The 18,102-nt window shown below is 56.4% G+C and overlaps 1 protein-coding gene across 3 annotated transcripts in view; it reads right to left on the bottom strand.

Annotated features, from left to right (window-relative positions):
- Window positions 1-432: 432 nt before the first annotated feature.
- The window catches only part of OSBP2 (oxysterol binding protein 2), a 130,308-nt gene continuing 112,638 nt past the window's right edge, over window positions 433-18,102 (bottom strand). For all 3 annotated transcript variants that reach the window (XM_076352626.1, XM_076352627.1, XM_076352628.1), the window contains 10 exons: window positions 16,060-16,177; window positions 15,290-15,356; window positions 14,727-14,894; window positions 10,679-10,924; window positions 6,999-7,119; window positions 6,086-6,189; window positions 5,570-5,665; window positions 4,934-5,118; window positions 3,857-4,077; window positions 433-3,667 (listed from right to left, as the gene is read on the bottom strand). In XM_076352626.1, coding sequence (XP_076208741.1) covers window positions 3,525-3,667; window positions 3,857-4,077; window positions 4,934-5,118; window positions 5,570-5,665; window positions 6,086-6,189; window positions 6,999-7,119; window positions 10,679-10,924; window positions 14,727-14,894; window positions 15,290-15,356; window positions 16,060-16,177 — 1,469 coding nt within the window. In that variant the 3' untranslated portion in view covers window positions 433-3,524. The remainder of the gene's footprint in view (window positions 3,668-3,856; window positions 4,078-4,933; window positions 5,119-5,569; window positions 5,666-6,085; window positions 6,190-6,998; window positions 7,120-10,678; window positions 10,925-14,726; window positions 14,895-15,289; window positions 15,357-16,059; window positions 16,178-18,102) is intronic.

Below are 18,102 nucleotides of genomic sequence, written 5' to 3'. Positions count from 1 at the left end.
GACCTCCTCCCCTGGGCAACCTTCCCTTGGACATCTCCTGCCTTGGAGAACCTCTGCTGGGCCATCTCCTCCCCTGGCCCTCCTCTCCCCTGAGCCAGCTTCCTTGGACCATCTCCTCCTCTGGGCAACCTCCTCCATGACCCTCCTCCTTCCCCGAACAACTCCTTCCCTGGACCTCCTTGTCCTCTGGGCCACCTCCCATAGTCTTCCTCCCCTGGGCAACCTCCTGCTTCCCTAGGCCATCTCCCCATCTCCTCTCCTAGGTCTCCTTCTCCTCTGGGCCACCTCTTGTGGTCCCTTCCCTGGCCACCTCACCTGCCATCCACCGCGTGCCCGGGCCCCCGTGCATGCCCAGAGCTCACCCACCTTGCGGTTCCTCCAGGACTCCCACCTGCAGCCTTGAGGAGTGAGTGACAACCTCAGCACTGCGGCTTTTAAAACTCCCGAATCCAAGTTTTATTACCGTGTAGAAGAGGGATCACTCACAATATATTGTTCAAAAAGAAATACATTCAACAGCATTTACAGTGGAATGACATTAAAATCCTCTGTGGGGGGCGGACAGAAAGACCAGGAGATGGTGCTCTGATTAAGTGTTGCCGCTAGGTGATCTCTGGAAGATACAGCAATTTTTAAAATTAGCCTAAAAAATGGGGGATTTCTGTTTTGGGGGGTGCTCCTCACACTCCCCTGAGCTCTGCTAAGCTGTGCAGGGTCCGTGATGGTGATTTCTAGACAGATGCAGCGATGGGGGGTACATCAGAGAAAACCTCTCGGCGTCCCAGAGCCCAGCAGGACCCTGGGTGCCAGCACTCACTGAGCTCCCCGCTCCCCTCCGCCGCGGGAACACTCGGATCCCGGTTTGGGGACAGCCCGTGCAAAGTTTCTCACCTCTCCAAGCTCTCAGGTAACACTTGCATTGACAAAGCAATCAAGGCATTTTGAAGAGCTCAATTTCTAGCCCATTTTACAAAACCGATTCAGGCCTGGAGTGGAACAAAACTCCCCCGGGCAACTTTGGTTGCCGTCACAAACCAAGCCCGCGGCATGAAGGTTTAGTGCGGAGCATCCTCCGCTCTCCCAGATAGGTGAAAGCCCAAAGGAGATCTGCACGCCCTGGGGCTGGGACACCCAGCAGCTCTCCGCAGGCTGCATCCCGCAGCGAATGCAGGAGCTGGGATCATTTAAGAGCTGCACCGGCTTTACCGAGCCACAGGCAAACCTCCGGGAAGGGTCTGGAAGGAGCGAAGACGCCAGACCGGCTGCTGTAACACCCAGAGAGCCAGGTTTGGAGCATCACACTCCCGAATGCGGGGGACACCGAGCACCGCCCTTCAAACCCCCGAGTGCATCGTTTCTAGAAGGGAATATCTTTGTAACACCTTCTGAATGCCATCGCATCCGGCTTTGGAGCAAAATGTTGCTTCTCTACTTTGGGAATTACTCAGTCACCATCACCCCTACACCCTACCTCCAGGACAAGCCTTAGGGAAATGGTGCTCGTGCTACAAAAACTCAGACACTTCTGTCTTCGTTATTTTTCATCTATTGTGTACCATAGAAATTTAAGCAAAATAATTTTATATATATTTTTATATATATATATAAATTAGAAGCAAATAAATAAGATTAAAGGGTACATTGAAACCAGTGGGTGTTGCCACTCCAATAGCCACTCACTACTGTTACGCCGTACAAGGTCTATATATACTGTACACGTAGGTTTGCTGTAGATAACAGGTATGGAGGTGCTGGAAGAGAAGCCGACCAGGAGGAGACTGATGGTTGAGGAACCTGATTGCATAAAGTGTCCCATGTGGAGCCTGGGTATTCCAGTTACCATTGCCTCAAGTTCATTATTGCTAATTATCTTCCAATGTGGATGTGACAGTCCGGCTAGGGGTGGCCTCTGACCCCCGGGAGGCAGCACTCAGTACGGTATGATGAAGACCCGGAGAAGATATTAAAAATGAAATCCGACGGGGCAAACGCGGGTGTCCACGTCTCCCTGATACTCTCCAGCCCAGCGGATCCCATCTTCGGGGTCCTGCCACCCCCATCCTCCCCTTTGGTGCGGGGGACCAGCGGTACCTGCCTGCGTGGCCGGTGCCCGAGCACCGCTCGCTCCTGGTCCTCGACGATCATCGGCAGGGCTTGCTCCGCTCCTCCCGGCGGGTCCAGGGCTGCAGCAAGGCGGAGGGTGAGCAGGGGACGTGGGGCTCCCCCGGCCCCGTGCTCAGGCTGCTTTAGTGGTGACCTGAAACTGCTCCTGGGAGAGACCGGCCACGAGGGAGGAGAAGGAACGGCGCTGGGCACCAGGCTACAGGTGCCCTCCAGGCTCAGCCTGTGACCCCCCGTGCCGGGGGACTGCGGGCCAGACCTGTCTGGCTTAATGGGGAAGACCCCCTTAATGGGGTCTCCTGGATGGGAGACCCAGGACCAAGGCTGCATCCCAGGGAGGCTCTGTCCCAGCAGCACCACAGCATCTCTCCCCTCCCCTCCCTCCCGGCCTCGGGCAGAGCTCAGCAGGGAGACACTGCCTGCAAACCCGGTACCGCGGTCCAGACTCCTGCCAGCCCCTGGGCTGCAGCGAGACGGAGCGGGAGAGAGCCGGTACGTGGACCCCGGAGCATCGCTGGTCTACAGACCTCTTCGCTCTGTGTCTGCTGGGCATTCCCAACCTCGGCGAGGCCGTCTCCCCCTTCGGATGCGGTTGCAGGAAAACCAAACCAAACCTCACTCAAATCACTCTCACAAAGCATCATGTTAAAGACAGCCCTAAGCCTTGACTAAACACGGCAGACTGCAGGGAATCTGCTGAAACACCTCTTTTTAAAAAAAAAAAAAAAAAAAAAAGGTCAAAAAAAAAAGTCACCAGCTGAAATGTCCTAATTGGTGTTACTGGGAAGACTGGGCACTGTGGGAACCACCAAGAGCCTCCAGGATCAAGCGCCATGGCCCCTGGAGACAGTTTTCTGAGCAGGACACAGAGTTGTTCGTGTCCGTCTTTGAAGGAACCTGAACCAGGAGCAGATTTTTAAAAAAAAAAAAAAAAAAAAAAATTCCATAAAGTCCACACACAAATGGGGAAAAAAAAATAATGTCAAAGAAAAGAGCTCACACAAATGCACGGCATCCCCACAATGCGAGCATCTTTGGAAGTCAACGTCTCAGCCGATAAAGCCAAGGCGCTGAAAGATATAGGCAGCAACTCCTGATAGCTGAATTTATATAGATAAATATGCTAGGCTAAAAACGAACCAGATTCACGTATCCTCGTTCCTAATTAGTCGCTGAAAAAGCCATCATTAAAAAAAAAAAGGATGCTATTTATTAGTGCGTAAAAAAATAGGTTTGGAATCCCTGTTTAGATTTTCTTTTCAAATTTCTGCATGTATTGACTCTGTGTATGTATTTGCACTGTTAACTGCTGGCGGGACGCTGCCAGCGTGTCCTCACTGTCCCTCTGTCTGTCCCGGTGAATTGAGGCATGGGGCCGGCCACCCCGGCACGAGCAGAGCGGCTCAGAAGATGTCGGGGCACGTACTCCAGTCCTGCTTGTCCTTGGCTTCCCAGTAGCCGCCCTTATAGACGCAGATCAGCTCCCCCGTCACGGCATCCACCTTGCGCTCAAACCACAGTGGGATATAGCCTTCGTAGTCCTTGCCTGTCCGGGGAGAAAAGAGGGGGGGTAAGGGCTGCTTTTCCCGGCGAGTCCCGTGCTTCCCCAAGCCGCCCGAATTGACGCAGGGTCCTTCCTTCATCCCCCAAACCCAGCGGGGTTTCTTCGCCGCATCCCCCTCCCACAGCGAGGGGCGGCCGGTCCCTGCCCCGCCGGCATCCCAAAGCACCTCACCTTCCTCCAGGGCTTCCACGGCCTCAGCCTCTCGCCTCCGGCGCACGGCTCGCTGCTTCTCCTCCAGCCGCTGCTTCTCCACGTTGGCCTCGTCCCAGCGGCCGCTCTCCATCAGCCGCTGGTCGGGTCTCAGCCGGCTGTCTGTGGGGGCCACTCGCTCCTCAGGCTCGTTCAAGGTGAGGGCCAGGTCGGAGAAGAAATACATGTTCTCGGCATTCTCCCTGCGGCCGGAGAGCCCTGATCAGGATGGCAGAGGTGGTGCCTCCCTCGAGCAGAGCTCCCCAGCCCTTCACGTCCTTGCGTCTCACCCCAGCCCCACTGATGCTGCTCCTGCTACTCCAAACCAGACACGTAGAAGTCCTTTGGGGAGCCCTGCCTCCCACCCTCTAAGTGGAGATACCAATGATGCCTCAGTGGGAGGAGAACAGAGACCCCTCCTCTGTTCGCTCCATCTGGGGAAGCTAAAAGCCAAGCCTACGAACTCCGAGTGCTGTATTGCACAGCCGAGACACGCAACAGCTTCACCCAAGAGCTGCTGGATCCCCAACTGCAGAACTGGTGGCACCAAGCGGAGGATGCTTTCCACCGGGGACCGTTCCAGCAGCGTCCCCAAAGCAGGGACCGGCCATTGGTGCTACCAAAGGTTGGAGACTGGTGTGGTGTCTGAGAGCAGCCCCGCTGTGGGTAAGTGTCGAGAGAAGGTTGGTCCCCAGAGCGCTGAAGTGACCAGTGGGACAGGACGGCCAGGGACTCACCAGCAAGGCAAAGCAGCCAACACATCTCCCTGCCGTGGCCAGCAGCCCGAAAAACCTAACCAGGAACCCTGGCTGCCCAAAACCTACCTGCAAGGGTCCCCCAAAGCCACCCTCCCCTTGCAGGGACCTGCTCTCCCCTCCTGCTGTGTGCTCCCACCCCAGAAAAAGCCACACAGCCACCCAAGTCCTGGTCCCCTTCCCGTGTCCTCAGGGCTGGGCACACGAGCCCCCTCCACCCCACGGGGCTCAGGGCGACACCATTAATCCCCATCTGGCTGTTGCACCCCAGAGCACAGCACCCCGTGCCGAGGAGGGGACTCACGGAAGGGGGTACTTCTTCCACAGGACCTTTGGAGACAGCGTCTGGTAGACAGTTTTCTGCTTGCCCTCCGTGCTGGTGCTGCCGTGGCTGCTCTGCACTATCTTGGAGCACTCCATCTTCTCATCCCACGTGCCGGACATGACGTAGTGGGCTTTACCATCGGCATCGCTCACCACCCCTGTCACCTGGCAGAAGGAGATGGCTCTGGTGGCATTTGGAAGTACTCAGAGGACAGGGAGAGGCGCAGGGGGGCAGAACACCCTCCAGGTGCCCCAACTGGAGCAGCTGGACCTGGCGCTGCGTGTCCTCGGACACCAGCTGTGCCCAGCACAGGGGGAGCGTGGGCCCACCCTGACCATGCAGGTGGGTCTCCAGCCCATCAAATCCTTTCCAGGTCTCAGTGCTCCAGCTCTGGCACACGGAGAGCCGAAACACGGGCTCTGCTTGGACACGGATGGTCCCCCCCAGCCCTCCCTGGTGACTCACATCAGAGGTGCCAGCGCAGCTCCTCGGCCCCGTGCTGGGGCTCATGCCGGCTGCAGTACTAGGACCCCGTGAGCCCAGCTTAGAGGGAAGAGCCAGGTCTCACCCCGCGCAAGGCTGCCAGAAGGAGCAGGGAGATACCTGGATACGTACCTTTCGGGGGACATCTCTGGAGAAGTAGCTGTAGGGGGTAAATTTCAGCTGGCATTTATCTTTTGACTTATGGTTAACAATCTCTATTTCACCAGACTAGATGAAAGACACAGAACCACAGCGAGTGAGAGACTTTGCAAGGAGACAAATCAGGCGTTAGTTGTAGTGCAGGTACAAATCAACACCAGCTGCAGCATCACTTCTGGCTGCAGCCACCGCACCGGCTGCCCCCGCCAGCCCCACGGCTCGCCAGCAGTGGGGCGAAAGCCATCACGCGCATGACCACCCTGCCCCACGGAGCTGCTGGCCTTGGGAAGAGCCATTAGGAGCTCCAAGAAGCCTCCCCCCCAATCCCTGCCGGGGAAGCACACCTTCCTATCGCAGTAGGAGCATGGTGGGGACACCAGGCAGCGCTGGCATACACCCCAGGAGGGCACCCTTCCAGCCCACCCTGCCCTTCCCCAGAGCCAGACGAGGCCGGGCAGGACCCATCACCTCGGACCCATAGCCACCGACCTGGTCAATCCAGAGCTTGCCCACGATGATGTTGTGAACAGTGGAGGTGACTTTCCTCCAGACATAGTGATTCCCGCTGGAGTGAAACTCGAGGTGGATGGTGCCTGCGGAGAGAGGAGCAGCCCCGAGCTCAGCGAGGGCAGATGACCGGGCAGGGCTGCGGGCACACTCCCCTGGAGCACGACAACACCCCAGCATCACGCTCGTCCCTGGTGCTGACCTAGGCCCTCTACCTGCATCTCCCATCACCAGCCCCCAGCCAGGGCTGGGTCTGGATTCATCCCTCCCCTTGCTGCACGCCCCGTGGTCTGCTGCAGTAAGGGAGCTGCAATATCTGCAAGGCCCTCTGCCCTCCTCCTGCCCCCCCACCCCAAAAGCACTGATTTTAAAAGCAGGTCAGAAACGTGCTGCCTGGTTGACTTTCAGTGTCACGAGACCAGCCAGGCACCAGCACAGCTCTGGGACCAGCCCCGGGCATGCTGCCCAGCCCAGGGATAGGCAGAAGACAAATAAAACCTTGGAAGGAGGCAGCTTATTGCATCTGGCTGCCAGGGAGAGGGTTAAAACAGGCAGCAAGCTAACCTTTAAATATCACTTAAGGAGAAATCGATTCATGGGCAAGCAGGATATTTCCAAAGCACATCCACTTTCGTGCTAGCAGCAAGCAAAGCAGTCTTCCTTTGCCGCTGGCATAATTTCCATTTCCAGAGCAGACGAGTTATCGTAGGGTTGTCTGTGATCGGGAGCACAAATCTGTGCTCCTACATTGCTCAGGGTGGAATTCAGTGAGCCCTACATGAGCCCAAGGGACCGGCACGCTGCTTTAACCTCTGGGGTACTGCATGAGCAGTGCCGGGAAAAAAGCAAACCCCGAAAAAAGCAAGCCCCGATCCTCTCAGCGTAAGTCACCTACCCAGTGGCATGATGGAGAGGTATTTGCCCCTGAACTTGCTGGCGATCGTGATTTCCTGCCACAACGTCCACCCTCGCTTGGAGTAGACGTGATGGGCGGCTGCCGGGGGGTGGTGGCTCACCTGGGAGAGAGGAGAAACAGCCCCTAAGGTCACAGCCACCAGCAGCGGAGAGCCCTGGCGAGCGCTCAGCCATCGCAGCGTGACTCCTAGGAGAGATGATAGCTCCACAGCAGCTTTGGCCTTGAGGATGCTCCACTGCGCTGACCTGAACCACCCAATCTTCTCCCGGGCGTTGGGATGACCTCCCATGAGGTACCCCGGCAGCACGTGGAAGTGCACTGAGCTCCTGCCAGGATTTTCTAAAGCTCATTAGCAAAGCATCAGCTGTAAAAAACTTAACTTGAGCAACTATCTCTGTGAGACGATGCTGTATTGTGACCCCAGGACACAGCCCCGCTCTCCAGGGATCCCCGTTGAGAAACAGGGATGAGCCAAAACCCAGCCCAGATCCCCAGTAATCCCAGTGTAACAGCACCTCTCCTACCAGCAGCGGCTCCCACTGCTCTGCCTGGAAACTCCCGGGGGACACAGGTCCCCAAGTTGTCCGAGACACATGGACCTGCCCAGCCAAGACTTCGGCTTTGCCCCTACAGACACGCTGGGCTGGAAAAACAGATACGACATCCTCCGTCCCCAGGGATGACTTGTAAAAGGACGGTGCTCATGTTCCCCTGCACTGGAAAAGCTGTCCAAAAACAAGGTGGGAGCAGGATATCCCAGCCAGCAGGCTCTGCCCTCACACGGGGTCTCACCCAGCCGACCCACGGCGCTCCGGCACGGCACACGGTGCCCATCACCGGGAACCCGCCAACCACCGAGCCCCAACAGCCACGCCACCGAGTTCAGAGATCATTTGCACCGACGTAATTACAGGCTGAGCGCCCCGAGCTACTGGATTACAAACGTGAGCAGAGCAAAAACCTCTCCATTAAATCCCACTGTCACCAGCAGGAGAAAATCCTATTTGGATAACTGGATTTCAGGCACAAGATTATCAATGCTTTGCTAAGTGCATCGGCAGGCTGAGCAGCACACACAGCATCCAAGGAAAGTTCAGAGCAGTAGGAACAGAACCGTTTGTCCATCCCACGCTGCCCGCACCAACCGCAGCACCAGGGCAAGAAGCACTGCCAACGCTGTGCTGGTGCAAAGCCACGCTGTCGCCGAATGTGCCCTCTGAGATGGCTGCAGGAGGGAGATTTAGAGGCTCTGCTCATGGACCGAAGGCTCCAGAGCACTGCAACGGAGCAGGTTTGCTCCAAGTTACAACAATTTGTAATTTTGGATGAATCTCACACGCCGTGCCAGCGAGGGAAGGACTCAAGGACCAGGCAGGAGGGCTGCACCCAGGGGTTCAGCCTGGCTTGTGGCTCAGCTGATGTGGAGGTGTCAGAAATACCAAATTTGGGTACAGACGTAGGAAAACCAGGACCAACCAGAAAAAGTAATTCAGGGCAGGTTATTTATTCAGGAGGGGACAGGGATGGAGGAAGGAGGGTTGTAAAAAGGAGAGTGAAGGAATGAGAAAAGGGATGGCAAGGTGTGGGAGTGATGTGGTCAGGGATGTGTGGCGGTACCTGACGGGCAGCGCTGGGCTTCATCACCACAGCCCGAGTAAGGGTAATAAACCCAACCTGTTGTTCTGACCGTACCCCGGGAGGATGAGGGGTGTTGCTGGCTAAGGGATGGATCAAGCATCCTGGTAAGGAATCATCTGCTTCCTAGAACACCAGGCTGAGCAGGGTGACAGCCCAGGGAGTCGGGGTACCAGGGAGGTGTTGGAGAACAGTGACCCCTAATTTCTCTCTGCTGTGCATAAAGCCAGCTGGGGAATTTGGCTGTGCGGCAGGATGGGGGAATCGCTGCCGGGCGAGGGGAGGTGAAGGTGTGGTGCTGCTGACGTGAAGGTGTGATGCTGTGATGAACCTGAGCTCTACGATGTCCACAGCAAAGTGCTGGGGGATGCCTGGAGGGATGCTGCCTCCTCTGATCTGCCTCCCAGGAGCAGGAAAGGCGCTGGGCAGAGCAGGAAGGGGAGGCACGTTCGCAGCCATAGCTCATTAGACTCTGGTCAGCAGTGTCCTGGCTCGCTGCAGCCCAGGGCACGAGCTCCCAAGGCTGGGACAGACCATATGGGCATCACTGGGGACGATCAAAGCTGGCTGACATCGGGCATGCAGCTTTGGATGGCGCGAAGAGACAGCAGAGACACAAATCCTGGAGATTATCTGCTGAAGCACCTTTCCTTTTGTCACAGGCAAGGGGCCACATTTCCAGGAGAGCCCACAAAGCCTGTTCAACGTCACTGCCCAGAGCAGCGCAGCCGAGAGAGACGGGATGTGACAGGAGGTGCCGCCCTGCCTCAGGCCAGAGGTTTGCAAGAGTCTCCCAAGCTTGGGCACCAATTACCATGGCAGGGTTTTGCCTGCACCTATGTGTCCTGCGAGAAGCTGATGGCAGAGCCTGGCACCCGCTACAGCGGCTGCTCCAAACCTGGGTACGAAGGGCCGTGACTTGGAGAAGATGATGATGAGGGACAGAGACAAGCTAAACCTCGTCAGGAGAACACAGGGATGCTGGTACAAGCCTGAGCCTCCTCACTGCTTATTTCCAGCACACCCCATCCGCATGTCCGACATCTGCTGTGAGCATCACGTACCACAGCACGGCATGCCCGGATTAGCAGCAAGACCCTTTTCCCATGCAACATCCCCCCAAAAAGCCCACAGGGCTCGGGGGCACAGTCTGCTGAAAGGCTCTGCAGATCTTGGACCTGCATCAGCCTCTGCAGAGTGACAGAGATCTGTGATTTTGTTTGATGCTTCTGAACACTGAAAGACACGACAGTCGCTCTGCCCCTGAGGCAGCACAGCCACCCCCTGGAGAACACAGAGCCCCCACCAATGCAATGTCCTGCCTGCAAGGGGTGATAATTGGCTCCATCCATCCCCAGGAATCCAGGATGGGCCAGCCAAGTGTGCTAAATATTAAACAGTTGATTTTCTTTATAGGTCGCAACTCATTAAGTGCTCCAGGTTTTTAATTAAGACCTGCTCTTTGACCGATGCATGCCAGATGCGCTCTGTGGTTAGAGTATGGGGCTGTCAGAGGTTCTCGGGTTGCCCCCAGGCTCTGAAACTAAAAATTTTCAGTCCAACAAGAAAGAAACGAGACCGCGAGACACCCTCTGGCCCAAAGACACCCTGAAACAGGGAGGAACTGCACCAGAGCTCGCAGGCATCACTGACATGGCTAGGAGGGAGCTCGGGTGAGGAGACCTTCTGCCTTTCTGCTCAAGTGTTGAGATGTGACAGCAACCCCAGCCCCAGGCAGGCTGCCAGGAGACCCAGCAGGGTGATGGACATCTTTCTCCTCCCCTTCTTCCCCACCTCCTGCTCTGCCACGCTGGGACAGGCACGCTGTCCTCCTGCTTCTGAAAAATGGCTTGGGCTGCGTCCGCTGCTGCTTCTGCCAATGCCAACGGGAATTTGCTGGCTGTCTCAGCCCCGAGGAAGGCTCAGTGCAAGGAGGTGCTGGGTCTCCTTCAGGGAAGGGCTGCTTTGGCTGGACACGAGCAGCGGGGCAGACACGCAGAGCCCCTCCACAGACCCCAGCTCACCTGCTCGCACAGGGAACGGAAGCCGAACTCCTCCAGCCGGTCGAGCTCATAGGTTTCCCCCAGCAGCGGGTTGAATGGCTTTGCGGTGCGGTGGACAGTCGTCGAGTAGGAAGACACTGAAAATGCAGCAACGAAGCACATCTGCTCCGTGGAGCTCTCGCACTTGACTGCTTTGTCCAGCAGCTCATGGTACTCCAGGTCCTCCGTCAGCCTCTGCAGCATGGAGAGCGGCTCATTGAAGTTTACCTGGAGGGGAACAAGTAAGGGTTAGCAAAGCAAGAGCGATGCCAAGCCGGGCACTTCACCCTTTGCCTTTTTCTCCCAGCACAGTGCCCTGCTAACCACCGGCATCCCACACGTTTAGCTCTCCGAGCACAGTGCGATGCACCCCAAGATTCAGGGATCCAGGGCGGATAGAAACTGCCGAACCAAAGCAGCAACCCCGCTGGGCAGCTCACGGCGCGGGGCTGGATGTGCCAAGGCACACTGCCTGCACGCTGCCTCCGCAGCATCACCCAAACGTTAAATAAAAGCAAGAAATGCATGCTTTGCCATGCTCCCTGAACTGTACCACAAGAGCGTGAAGGCTTCGAAGTTCCCAGCTGAGAAGAGGTGTAGCAGTGAGCCGGCAGCCCCACGAGCTAACCAGATATCGTCCCAGGTATCACCTTGCTCCAGTGATGGAGCACCAGTGACCCCCAAAATGAGCCTCAGCAGCGAAACCAGCTCCCTCCTGCCTCCCGGCCAGCATTCCACCAGCCATGAGCAAGAGGCGATGATGTGGGGCAGAGATGTGCTGTTCCCCAGGCTGCCCTCCATCACCTCCTAGCAAAGCCATCCCCACGCTGGGCTGCAGCCCAGTTGCTCAGAAAACCTTGAAAAGCCCCATTTTGGAGTCTCCCTGCTCCTGGGACTGCAGCTCCACGACAGCACCCGAACTGCATGTGAGAGGTACAGGCAGCGGTGGCAGCAATGCCCCGTGGGGCAGGGAGCGGAGGGGAAGCTCTGTCCTGGGAGAGCCCGAATGGGTCGTATTTCCAGCCCCAAGTCATTGCTTTGTCAATTAGAAAATGTTGCCAGGTTGGACAGGCTGCAAACATCTCTGGGAAAAAAACAAACGATTGATTTTAGCAATATTTTTTGTTCTGAAAAGTGTTGAAATATAAAAATAATTGAAAGGAAGATGGAGATACTTTGTCTCAGAAGGTCTTCTGCCTCAAAACCATGTGAAATTCACTTTTTACTTTCAGTTCAGAACAAAGAAATATATTTTAGAAGGAGCAGATGGTTGAAGGATGGGAGAACCACTTCTGTAAGCCAAGTTACATATTTCACACTAAAGAAAACAAACCCCAGATAGTTCCACTCGGGGATTTAAGTAGCAGGGATCTTACAGCATCCGAGAAAGAAAGAGCTGTGCAGAAAGGGCAGCATCACATCCACAGAAAAAAGCAAATCACAGCCAGCTTGAGATAACTCTTGGGAGAGATGCAGGCGGCACGAGAACAAAGCCGGCAGCTGCATCCTCTCCACCGGCACCGCTCGGGCAACAGCGAAGCAAAACCCTTCCACAGAGGAAGGAAGATGAACCCACCCGAAACACAAAATCCCTAAAGCTGTTTTCTTCCTTTTCAATGATGCAGGTTTGTTCACCCAGAGGGAAAATTAAGGAGCGGGTTTTCAGTCCATCACGTCACCCAGGAAGGGGACGGAGTCTCGGAAATGCTTCTAATTTGCCAAGAATCAGGTGAAGCGCGTGGAGGGAGAAACTCCCATCGCTCCGTGCGCACAACAGGCTCACCAACAGTTTGTACTATAATTAACCACGTTTCCAAACAGCCCTCCCCAAGCCAGCTGCTCTGCTTCCTTCTCCTCCTCCTTCGCTCCGTTTACCGCAACGTCAGCTTGAAAGCCCTCATTCAGCAGCTCCGTCTCGATTCACAGAGCTGCTGGCTTTTCCTGCACTCCAAGCGCACATACTACGGAGACAGAATTTAAACGGCTGTTTAAAGGAGATTAAATTGCCCCCTGATGCCTTACCACAGGCTGCTTGTTCTTGGGGTGAATCTCCCAAAGAAATGCTGTGTGCGGCTGAGCTTGCGGGGTGCAAAGCACCTCCCTGCCTCTCTATCTGTACAGATATCCAGAGAGAGGAGCTGACAGCGAGCAGCTGACGCAGGGCTGAGCCCCTTCTTTACAACCCATAGCTCTCTCGAACAGTTTACAGAGACAGCAGTGCTGGGAAACCAGATCCACTGGCCCCAGCGAGGGACGGAGTAATTACATCCCCCGAGTCGGCACCGGGGGCTGCTGTGCAAGCAGAACATATTGCTCTCGGGTTTGGACTCGGCTTTAGCAGCTCCCGGAATGATAATGATTGATGGGGAAGGTATAAATTTCCTCTCTCCAGGCACCGGCAGCTGCTGGTATTTCATGTCCTGAGCTTATTTCTGTACCCATCACGCCTTTATCTGATATTGATGTTGCTGCAGAAATGCTAACAGACGGCACTGGGCTGTATATCTCGGCTGGAAATAGCACAAGGAGGAGACAAACTCATCGCTTTTACTCAGAGAGCGTCAGGCACTGCTTTAAGAAGAGACAAAATATAATCAATTCAGCATCCAAGCCCCTGTAACATGCTCCTTCCCCTTTACCCAGCAAAGGAAGGACCCCGAATACGGCTCCAGGGCTACAGATCACACTTTGCTGGGCTACTTTTGCTCCAGTCAGTGCCACAATAGACCCCAGTCACCCCCAGCTGTTTCACAGCTCTCCCAAGCTTGCCAGGACTTCGTCGTTTTGGGGAAACGGATTCCTTACGATGACACCCAGTCCCATCCATGCCACTCACTGGGCTGGTGAAGACCTGCTAGAGAACCAGCAGCCTGGAAAGGGCTGGTTTGCTCTGAAAAAAAGGGCTGTGGTTTTGGGGGAGCTTTGGTGTAGGCAGCATTTTGTCCGGGTATATGAGGCACAGGGTTATTTGTCTGCAAGAATTAAATGCACTTACCCTCTGTGGCAGCCCATGCGAGGGGGCTTCCTCCAGACAGACCCCTGCCAGCAAACCCTCTCCTCTGACCATCCACAGGAAGCCTTTCGCCCCAAGGAACAAACCCAGCAGCACCCAGCGGTGCTGTAAATTGTCCCCACGGCACCTCCTTCACTAAAAGGCTGCTCTTTGCAAGGAAAATAAAGGTACTCTGGGTCCCTGGGGTGAAACAAGGCCCTGCCGTGCTGTCGGTGCAAGTGGGGCTGCTCTCCGAGCATCATGTCCCCAGGATGCACGCTGGGGAAAGCATGATCAGCAACAAGGTCTCTTCTTCTAGCCCCTGGGTGAGACACTTGAATCCTCAAGGATTCAAGGTGTCCTGGTTCTCTCCTTGCCTCGGCACCGGCTGGATTTGTAGAGGACACTTGGGCAATGTCCCCTCTGCCCCAGCTCACCCTGGCACTCGTGCGAGCAAGCTGCCAGGGGCATGGGCACTCCAGGGCTCTCCACAGCCAGCACAGGAGAAGGGATCAGTCCCAAAGAAAGAGCCGACCCAATTCAAATAGTCCCTAATGTAACAGCCACGACATCAGAGCCATTTACCACAAAGCAATTAGCACTACAGCTCCGTGCCCCTGAGGACAGCCTCCTCCTGCCTGGCTGGTTCAGCTTTCTGGCTGTGCTGGCTCGCTGGCAGCAAGCGGATGATTTCAAGGGGCAAATAAATTGCAGGGAAAAACATAGGGCTTAGAGTCAGCAGAGCTGAGCAGCAAGGACACATCAGTGCTGCATCACAGGGCTGGGGAGAATAGTGAGGTGGTTTCAGAGGGCTCTGCCAGTGCAGAAGCCATTCCCCCAGGACAGGGTTGGCAGCTGGTGACACGCTCCTGCCCCGCTCAGGGCTGCTGCACTACCACAGCACCTGGCAGGACCACCTGGAGCCGTAATCCAAATCCTTTGCACAGCCAAGAGCCATGCCCAAACTAAACCCTCAACACCGGCATCACGGCAGCACCCTCTCCGCCGGCCCTCAGCGCCTGGGACACGCTCACTTACAGGCATGGGGATCTTGGAGAGCTCTTTGCCGATGCAGTTCTTCATGATGCTCCAGAGGTTAAGGCTGTAGTTGGGTTTGTCGGGGATGCGAGTCCGTCTCCTTTTCTTCGGCAGGAGATCTTTGCAAGTGGACTCATTGTAGCTGCTTTGATTTGAGCTTTCAAAGACCTGTGGAAGCAACAGAAGAAAGACAGGTCTAAGTTGGACTCACCCAGCATGACCCAAACGCTCCTGGGAGCAGCAACCACAGCTCAGGAGACACTGCGTGCGCTTGTGCTGGGGAGCATCGCTGGAAGCCTATTCTCCAGGGCGTGGGGGAAATAACAGTGCAATTGCCCCCAACACTTTCCTGCTTCCCTTAGGAGGGTGCTTGGGGTGCTGCTGTAAGACCGCTGACATCTGTCCCCCCACTGTGGCTCACAGAGCAACCAACTCTGTTCCATCCCGGAGGCGCAGGAAGGACACGGATGGAGAGCGTCTCCAACAACCTCCTCCTCTCCTACTCCTCTCCCCTGGTTTCATCCCGCCGGGACCATCCCTCCCGCTCTGCCCAGCCAACTCACGCTGTCCTCCAGGTTCCAGTCCTCAGGGTGGCCCTCGCTGGCCCCACTCAGGTTACTGCCCGAACGCCTGCGGGGAAGAAAGTACCAACTGCAAAACACGAGCAAGGGCAGAGAAGAGGAAAGAAGAGCCAGGGTCGGTGCAGCACAGCCACCATCACCCGGAGCATCTCCCTGCACCACCCCAGGGCGCTGCCAGGAAGGCACAGGGTGACGGAGGCTGTGCGCAGGGGTTGGGAGGGGGTGTCCCAGCCTGGTGACTGAGAGCCTCTGCATTTGCCAGCGAGCCCAGCCGCGTGACTGTGGTCCAGACCACAGGCGCCTCCAGCCACCCAGGGAGGTATAAGAGCAGGTCAAGGCAGACGAAGGCACAGTACTCCCCGCTTCTGCCCAGTGCTCCAAGGGATCTCCCTCCAAGTCCCTGTCCAGGCTCCCCTCAAGCCCACATCAGCTGCTGGCAAAGTGGACTCAGCTTACCGCAGCGCAGGCTTGACGCCTGCCCTTCCTCGCCTGCTTCGCTATAGCTGGGGCCATCCTCAGCCTCGCTCGCTCCAGGAATGCAAGAGCAGACGGGCACAGTACAGAGCCCTGGGCAGAGGCAGCCCGTTTGCTGGGGGACATGCACACAGAATAACCCTCCGCGGGAAAGGATACTGCCCTCAAGCCCAAGCACAACACCGGGCAAACCGTCTCTCCCCTGGTCTTCCCGCACTCACAGCAGGTTTCACCAGACTGCACCATGCAACGCGTGGCCCTGGGGTGGGGGCTCGTACCTGTGGTGCTTGGGGTCTGCGGTTACAGTGATAAAAGCTGGTGCATCCTCCATGGCATCAAAATACTCCGTCTCTTCATCTTCATCACTGGCCTCTCCTTTGGCAGACTGCACGCTCCCTGTTGGCACAAAGGGTTTGAGATGCTCGGGTGCTGCTGGTCCCCCTGTCCCCTTCTGAACCTATCAAGCACAAGTCTGTCCCCAGAGCCCACCCTCCTCCTGCTGTGTCCCCTCCAGCGCCGGCTCTCTTTACAGCTTGTCCCACTCCTCTCCATCCCACTCCATGACAAGAGGATGCTGTACCGATTTTCCAGCTCCTAAAAGCAAGGATGTGCCCTGGCAGTGCATGTCCTGCTCCCCAATCCAGGCACACAAGGCTTCCCTGCCGTGCTCGGGAGCACCTCCAAAAATACCACCAGACTGCCTGAGCCAGACACACACGCGACTCACACACCCAACCACGTCTAACACGGCTGCCACTCCGGCACCGCCCCATCTGCCGGGAAATCTGGTTTGGATTAAAACGGGAAAAAAAAAGTCACGTGTTTCAGGTGATGCTCAGAGAGACTTCCCGGCTGTTGGGTTTTCCAGCCCCATGCTTATAAACATTTCTCTTCCCTGCTGCAGTGGAAGAGATCACTACAAAGCCAGGAGCAGACACAAATTGCGGTGACTTTTGAGACCTGGTGCAGCTTCCCTGCTCCTGCCCTTGCCGCGCTGCTCCCCGAGCGCAGCCTCACCGCAGGCTTCACCACTCTGCCACAAAACCACCGCTCGAGCAGCCGCGCCGAGCAGTCGAGCAGCCACGACGGTGCAGGGCACACGGCAGAGCTGACCACCTCTCTTGGGGCCTCTGGGTGGTACTGCTGCTCCAGCAAGGGGGATGCCGCAGGTGTCCAACACAGCGCTGCCGAGGCCACGTGGAAGGACCAGAACAGCCACCCCGGCTCCAGCTATCTTGCCGCAGCGGCCCGTCCAGCTCAGCAGTTGGCTCGGCTTCCTGGCAGGGTTTGGCAACCTCCTTCCCCGCATCGTTCCCACGCTCCTCTAAAGGAGCAGGGTCACCCCTTGTGATGGGGCCGGAACGGATTTGTGCCTGTCCCTACAGCAATTTCCCCCCTGCCCTCCCCAGCTGCGCCACAGAATCACAGAATCATTGAGGTTGGAAAAGATCCTTAAGATCATCGAGTCCAACTGTAAACCTAGCACTGCCAAGTACACCACTAAACCGTGTCCCTAAGCGCCACTAAATCGTGTCCCTAAATACCTCCAGGGATGGTGACTCAACCACTTCCCTGCGCAGCCTGTTCCAATGCTTGACAACCCTTTCGGTGAAGAAATTTTTCCTAATATCCAATCTAAACCTCCCCTGGCACAACCTGAGGCCATTTCCTTGAGGCCATACAAAAATGAGGGCAGTGCCTGGCACTGCCATCACCCCCCGCAACAGCCACTGTTCTCTCCCTTGAGTCTATATATCCTTTAAAAAGAAGACAAGGCATTATTTGCAGTTTTTGGCTACCAGGCTGTAACTAATGCCTCCCGCAGGGAAGGAGATTTGGCACGTATATGCAAAGCTGTTAAGATTTTATTGCCCAGGAACTCTTGCGACCAGCAAATGAGCCTTGGCTGTGCCACCGCCACCCTGCGCAGCCGGGAACTCGGCAGCGCCAGGGGACCCTGGGCTTCCTCCGAGCACCGTGGCTGCCCTGCAGCAGCCAGAGATGTGCCCGACGGTGAGGGTTAAAGCTACTGAAATATTCTGAAACAGCATGAGCAAGCTGGGGACACAGCCCTCTCCTGCATCCGTATCTTGGGGACATGCAAGTCCCCAAGCAAGGAGCAGCAGGACAATTATGGCATAATGGGATCCGTTAAAAAAAAAAATCACGGGCATACAGGGCATTGCCTTGTGCATCCCTCCCATCCCTGCCGACTTGCTAGGAACAACCGAACAGAAAGCCCCCATCCATCCTGGGGCTTCCTGCAGGGCTCTGCCCCCGGAACGACACCCAGCCCCGGCCCTGCGGCCCGGCCTGCCGGC

This window comes from Aptenodytes patagonicus, chromosome 15 (assembly GCF_965638725.1).
Source record: "Aptenodytes patagonicus chromosome 15, bAptPat1.pri.cur, whole genome shotgun sequence".
NCBI lineage: Eukaryota > Metazoa > Chordata > Aves > Sphenisciformes > Spheniscidae > Aptenodytes > Aptenodytes patagonicus.
This window is presented reverse-complemented; position numbering and strand designations above follow the sequence as displayed.